Source organism: Centruroides sculpturatus, unplaced genomic scaffold (assembly GCF_000671375.1).
Source record: "Centruroides sculpturatus isolate CEXI.00-Female unplaced genomic scaffold, Cexi_2.0 scaffold352, whole genome shotgun sequence".
NCBI classification, from domain to species: Eukaryota; Metazoa; Arthropoda; class Arachnida; order Scorpiones; family Buthidae; genus Centruroides; species Centruroides sculpturatus.
Genome location: NW_019384489.1, coordinates 381,585 through 389,246, shown reverse-complemented (window position 1 = coordinate 389,246; position 7,662 = coordinate 381,585). Strand labels below are relative to the sequence as shown.

The window sequence follows — 7,662 nt, the reverse complement described above, 5'->3', positions numbered from 1 at the left end:
TGTGGCCGAGTGGATAAAACCACCGAACACTAGTTGGTCGTGGGTTCGGCTGGCCGTAACGCCTAAATAAGTGCCTGTACACAATAAGCAAATACAACACGGTTTCGACAACATCAAGGGCCAGTTTCCCTAAAAGATCCGTCGTCCATCTCTCATGTTGGAATAAACCAAACCAAAAGCTATTGATTAGGAGCGAACCCGCGACCAATTACTATTATTCAAAGATCTTATATGAGCATATATGTTTACGTTTAAAATATATTTTCAAATGATTTCACTTCCTTAATTAGTATAGAAATTTCATTGTTATTAAAGATATTTGAAGGATAACGGAACAACAATGAAAAGAATTCGCAACGCCTGGAGAATTTTAAATAACCTAAAAAAAAGCATTTCCATATAAACAGCATGGATGAACGATTCGGACGATATTTCGCTCCAGCTGCCTTATTAACCCCGAGCATCGTTTGAAAAAAAATACTAAAGCGATGTTTCATAAGCATCACCTGTTAGTCGCTCTGACACCATTCGGGTACAACGGCATTGAACACGATTTTTAACACATTTTATGTAATTCGGAAAGTATGTTTTTAGTATATGATAATTTACCCCTCCGTAGAAACTGTGTTATAGTTTACTTTCTCAAGGTTCTTCTGTTACAAAATTGGAACTCAGCTGAAATCCTCCCCCCCACTTTTACGAGCTTTTATGGTATAAAATTGGTTTAAGATGTATTAAAAACATCCTCATTTTGTGTTTTTAAATGAAATTTGGGGTAGGAAAAATGCTTGCTTCAAGTTATAAAATATTTTAGACCGTTATGGCTCTATGTAAACGTACTGTGTTATTTGCTCTATTAATCGATTATTTTTTATTTTTTAAAGGAAAAAACCGTAAATTTAGTAATTGTTAAATATTTATTCCACGTTGTTAAATCACCTCAAACGTTAATATTTGTAAATATTTTCATATAGGTCACGAGTAAATTGTGCCACGAACGTGACCTCACTTATCGTCTCCAAGGTCTACCACTTCAGCAATTTTGATGACATCAAAATATCAAATTCTGTACGAAAGAAAAATGATGTAAATATTAAAAATTAAACTTTGCACTTTATATTTTCTTAATAACTTTCTAAAAAAAAGGAGAATAAATAACTCCGGTTGAGCCATCCTCTTCTGAAAGATTGCAGTTTAAAATCGATGGATCTTTCACGTTTCGTCGCAACTTTCTATTTTTTGTTTTTCCTGTTTACAATTTTTCTATTGTTTTAAAAAAATGGCTTCCGAGCAAAAAGAAAAAGAAAGAAATTCAGTTTTGGTCTCAAAAATTCGACTTTAATGGAGTAGAAAATATAATTGCGGGTTCGTTAGAGGCAATTTTTGACGACTTTTTCCTTTCTTTTCCTTCCATCTTAATCGCTTTATTAGCGTTTGTGTCGCATTAAGAAGATTTTATTTTATAGTTATTTTAGTTAATTCGGCTTTCATTCTTCACTAAAATAGAGTTCAACGTCTGCAGACAATAGAGAAATCAATGGAGCAAACATATTTTATACTGTGTGACTTTCCTTTAACTGAAGATATGTTCTCGATAAGAAGCATGCTATTCTCTCGTTGTATGGTTATTCACTTAAGGCAATATTTTGCAATGCTGAGCAATTAACTAAGAAACAAACAAAGAAAAAAATATATATTTATTTATGTAAGCAAAAATGATTAAAAATCTTACTTGGATGTAAGCCAGAAATGGCACACAAAAACTTTCTTCTTGGATGATTAAGAAAATTCATTTGCTAATGATTTATGGAAATTTAAATTTCACTTGATTTAGAATAACAGAAAATCAAATTTTTCTAGATTTTAATTCGAGAGAGAATCAAAATTTCGCCTCCAACTTGCTAGTTTATCTTAACTTTTAAACATAAACGAAGGAAAAAATCGATTAATCTTCGCATATTTTCTATTATTTACACTCTTATGCTGTAAATAAGTAAAATTCTAGTTAAAAAATAAGTCATTTTAAAATACTTTTTACATTTAGAACAATAATTTATAAGCTTTTTCCTTCTTAAACAAACACCCAATTAACTTTTTTATGCATTAAATAAACGCTTTTATCCTCAATATAAAAAAAATGGATGTACTTAAATGTTTTTGCATTAAAGAGATTAGATAATTAAATAAGTAGCTCATTTAGAAGACAAAAAAAGGAAAGTATATCAGTAATTGTTATTGTGAAATTAATGAAGAATTTCAAATGCTTATTAGGGAGATCGAATGATAATGTTTATTGTTAGAGTTTATAATGCTCTCTATGGTATATGTAATTGTTTGCGAGTGAATGGGCTGTTTATAGAGCATTGATCCATGAAATGTGACTGGCTTTCTTCTGCTTGGTTGCTTATCGACAGAAGACGTGCGAATAATTTTGACACTTTCGCCTCTTTACTGACCCATATACAGTTGTCTGGTGATAAGACTAGAAAATCTACTTCCTTGTCGCAGATTATAGTAGTATAACAGTTGTAGTCACGATGTAGACTCGTCGAGAACATCATTTTAGCTATTTTAGAACAAAAATTCACAAAATATTTGATAAAGTATTCCTTGTTTAAAGCCTTAATTTAGAAAAACGAAATGAATATCGAAGATTCATTCCTCACAAATTAAAAAAGACATTCTATGCATTTCATTTGTTTGAAAAACGAAAGACTAAAGGGGCCTGTTAAAAGACAAAAGAGGCCCCCTCTATCTCCGGCCCTACAAGCTCTCGACAGTCATGTCCCCAATCCTAACAGTAATATCCCTAATCAGAACCTACGAGAGAGAAGAAGCTGGGGATTTTTCCCTGGTCCGGAGAAAAGGGGAAAGCTAAAGGGGCCTACTAAGAGATAAAAAAGGCCCACTGTCTCCAATCCTAAGAAAAACCTAATAAGATTGATTTAAATTGTGTATAAAGTATTAGAAAATTTTACATAATAAATAAAGGAACATCTGCGATAAATCCCGATGATATTATTGATAAGCAAAGGAAAGTGGAAACATCTGGATCACAAGATCCAGAATCTACGCTCAAGATGTTCTTCTTCTGTTTTTAATTTTCCAAACAATTACAGAGAGCATTTTACTGGCTGTTCAAGAAGGGAATCGATCTGGAATTTCAATTACACAAAAACGACTCGATCGAGAATTTACGAATATACTGTATCAGCAATTTATCTAAAGTCAGTTATGAAACACAAAGGAGAAAGTTTCTTAAATGGCGTTACTTTAGAAAATTGAAAGAAAAGAGAAGAAAAAAAAAGCCAAGTCACATGGCATTTATAATGCGGTAGAATAATAAATTTAAATAACGAAAGAATAACACAGAAAATCTTTTAACTTAAAAAGCGGCGATGAATAAATAATCCCGTCGAAAACGTTTCGCTGATGCTAATTTGAATATAATTTGAATGTGAATTTTGATAGATTTTTCTTATAAAGCCAGAAACGAAGTAACCTACTTAAATTAAATCGATTTGTGTATTATACACAACGATACAAGACGGCAAGAATTAAATAAGCTAGATTTACACGGCGGGTGGCCGAGCGGATAAGATGGTACCTACCACAAGCGGATAAGCCTACCACAGGGATCCGGAATCGAATCCGGACGGTTCGAAATAACTCCAGGACTTTTCAGGTGGTCCGTTCGGATTTGTCGGGCCCCGTCCTTCAAATCCATAATCGGCTTGCTGAAAGGAGGCCCTTTCGGTGCCCCAGGGTTCGATTTTGTTCATATACGGCATACGTTCATATATCGTGGCATTCTGCCAAAGGGGGAAGAAATACCTCCAGAAAGGTCTTTTTACGGGAAACTGGCACCTTTAGGTGTTACTAACGTGAAGAAAACGAGAAAACTCCATGACCAGGCGCGAACCCACTACCAGTGTTTGATGGTTTTATCCATTCGGCTACTGGTGGGCCTTAGTGTCCCAGGGAGAAGAAGATTTTTTTAAGGTAGAATGTTTCTACACGAGTTTCTAAAATATCACTTCTTTAATTAAATGCTTTATCATTGACTTTTATTTTAACTTTTGAATATGGAAATATTTGTTGAAACAGAATTACTTAGTGAATTTTCTAAAGAATCTCATTTTTAAAAGAATTATTTGATTAATTTTTATTGAATTGTTAATCTTGGACACACGATCTTTTTTTTTATTTGTTAAATCTTAAAAAAGAAAAAAATTCTTTAAGTACACGAAATATCTCGTGACTCAAATATGTATATTGATATCGTGACTTTGGTGTTTGGTTTATCAATGATTTTTTCCCTCTTAAATTTAAAATGGATTTAGTTTTATCAAAGTTTTTTGATAAAACTAAATCCATTAAAACTTTAATGGAATTCTTTTTATTTAATATATTTATACTTAAGTTTAAATAGAGATATTTCAAGCTCTTCCATTGATTTACTGGATATTTTTCTTTCACGTTTTATAAAATTATTTGTTAAATAATCTTAACTTTTGTTTAACATTCTGGGGCCTTTTATACCTTTTTATTACGTATAATATTTGTTTAGCTTGGAGTGCATTTTCGTGTATGGCTCTCTTTATTTATAATGAAATTTTATATGGAAAATACGATAAGAGATCGTTGGCCTTTTGCTAACGATCCCATTCTCTTACAACGAATGTTTCGTTCTCACACAATTTAGATTTTGTGTCAAAATTATTAATAGTGCAAACGCTATAAATAAATTATAATACAATTACCATACCGGGACAATACTGTAAAAGAAAAATATTTTAAAAATCCTATTAGAAACAATACTGTAAGCGTTATCACACATTAAACACCTTCGAATTTTCATTTAATTCTAATCAAACAATATCGGGACATCGATAAAATGTATCGAAAACAATTGTAAAGTATCACGTGTTAAGCTTTGAATAATTTGCCAGGCACTTCACAGAATGTTGTAAACATAGTCTGGTCCTAACAAGAGACGTCGCCATAGTGACTGTTTTTATCGATTGAATGTTAAACCAGCCAGTTTCCATTGTGCTTGTGTTAGGGTGTGGCCCAAGAGATTCCATAAAGTTCAGTTAGGAACTCGGTATCTCAACATGAGATATGGTAGATCAATATCCTCTAAGCATTCAACATTGAATTGAGTAATCAAATCGTTGGAAGGAAAACTTGGACTATTTTTATACTCTTCTCTCCAGAGATCTTGAAAAAGTAAGTAACCGAGAAAACGAACAACGACTTAAATTCTTTTCCTTTTTTTTCCTGCCTCGTAAAATAATTAAGTATCTCGCTGTTAGTTTATCATCTTTAAGATAACTTTTAACGGCCGTTAAGCGATTGTTTAAGAGCAATTACTCTACATACTTATGCCTTTCATAAACTTCCCCCTCCCGTATCGACGCTGTTAACGCTTCACCTTTTTTTTTGTTTGTTTTTTTTTTTAGTGCAGTAATAATTACCTTATTGCGGCGATAAATAGTTCGAAATATCGATAGAAACTTTTGTTGATAGAAATGTAAACAGATCGATAAATTCCACGTTTGTGTATTATTGTTACAGCATGTTAGTTTCTTAACAGGCGGTTGCAACTTGCAACCGGCTGTTAATTACTAAAAAAATGTTTGTATTTTTATTAAAAAATGGCTGATTTTAATAAGTAAAAGTGTGGATGCAAGATTCTTTATTATTTACGAAATTGTATTAACGTTTTGTCTGTTCGTTGCAAATTATACTATCCTATGGGAAATTAACTAATTTAGCCTCAGTTTGACTCATTTGAAAATAGCCAAACAAACAGAAAACATCGAATTGACTTTATTGTCTCTCGTTTAACCAGGTAAGATAATTTACCATTATTATTATTACTATTATTGCCTATGTTTATTTCTTACCATAGTTAAAAGATTCATGCCTATCAAGACATTTCTTTTGTTCTGTGCCAGTTAAAAAAAAAAAGATATATAAATTTACAAGAAAATTTTATGGCCATTTCTTTGTTCGAAAGTATAGCGACCTAAAAACTTATTCATTGCAGTAACACTGAGTCACTATCTACTTAAGCTATTTTGAAACTCATTACAAAAGCGAATTATGAAGAAATTTACATAACTATTTTAGCTATAATTAGGCCTACGTGATTTTTTTAATAATAAGTACGTAGAATTTCTCTCTGTGTACAATTTAGGAGACAAAATAAATGATTTTATATTAATTTAAATTTTAAAAAGATCTCGTTTCATATATATACCCCCTGGGCATTAGAGTAATTTCTCTTTGATGAATTACCTCTTTGAGAGTTTTTGCGATTTATTTCGAACGTGTTTTTTTAGCCGATAAATATGATAATTTTTTTGAATATTTTTGAAAATCTGGAGTTTGCAATTTGCTTTTTTTCTTCTTTACTCAACCATTTCCCAATGTAGGAATATATACACACCGCAGCAGAAAGCGTTATGGAAGATAAAGAATCAGGTAATACGTCTAACAAATTTTCTACTTGGATAATTTAAAATTAAGTAGAAATTTACTCCTGTACAGTATCGTCTCCAACGGAATCTTACCATAGATTCCCATCAGAGGTTGGTGATAAGCCAGTGGAAGCGGTCTGTCCAAAATGCAGGAAAAAAGTAATGACAGAAGTTACTAAAGTTACTGGAGCCTTTGCTTATCTAATGGCAAGCGCTTTGACACCATTATTATGGTAAATGATGCCATTTTGAAATCTCTTTCTCGCTTTAAACGGGTCGAATGAATGAACGTAACCAGTTTTTTTATTATATTTTTTTTCATTTCAGTTGTTGCTTACCATTCATTATGACTTGTTTCAAAGACATCATTCACACTTGTCCACAATGCCAAGAAACTTTGGCTATGAGGAGTCGAAGCTCATAACTTTTACTCACGTCTTTACCAAGTTTAAAAACCAAAAAAAAAAAATAAATAATGTTTTTTNGAAACAGATATAAATGAAACTTGCAAGCAATTCTATAAGCACTAACAAGAATATAATATCATGAGGCATTATACTCAATTGAGTAACTTATATAGTGATATCCAATGCTCTGAGAATTCCAAAGTTGGACAATTGCACAGTATTTTTGTTACTGATAAACAAGTCCTCCTATATATATATATATATATATATGTTCGTTGTTTCTATATAAAAAAAACATTAAAAAAAGTTAAAAAATATTTATATTTAATTAATTATCTGTAAAAAATGATTTTTTATACCAAAAAATATGAATGTTTGTATATGTATTTTTTTAATTTATAAATTGCAGTATACGATTTCTGAGAGATTTTTTAATGTTCAACACGAGCGCTATATGATATTATATTTATAAAAAATATATATATATATGAATTTATTCGTATATTTTATTTTTTTAATAATAGCGAACTTATCTTTATACTCTTCTAAAAGATTTTCTTAAAGCAAAGTTTTAATTATTATTATTATTATTATTATTCGCCATTACTTTCTATATAAAAAAAATTGAAAAAAAAATAAACTTTTTCCGCCATTTTTCACCATTTAAAACAATTGTGCTGTATCGCTGTATTTTGAAATTGTTGCATAATTCGAATCGGGTCATCTCTTCAATACTTCTACACGAAGTCTACTTTAAGAAGAAAAAC

At 31.0% G+C, this 7,662-nt stretch overlaps 1 protein-coding gene across 1 annotated transcript; it reads left to right on the top strand.

The window, feature by feature from the left end:
• The first annotated feature begins 4,425 nt into the window (after nucleotides 1-4,425).
• Nucleotides 4,426-6,966, top strand: LOC111621703 (lipopolysaccharide-induced tumor necrosis factor-alpha factor homolog). The gene is made up of 4 exons (XM_023363925.1): nucleotides 4,426-5,232; nucleotides 6,444-6,492; nucleotides 6,559-6,721; nucleotides 6,816-6,966. Exons 2-4 carry the CDS (start codon nucleotides 6,474-6,476, stop codon nucleotides 6,910-6,912), a joined length of 279 nt encoding a protein of 92 aa, XP_023219693.1. The 5' UTR covers nucleotides 4,426-5,232; nucleotides 6,444-6,473; the 3' UTR covers nucleotides 6,913-6,966.
• The last annotated feature ends 696 nt before the right edge of the window (nucleotides 6,967-7,662 follow it).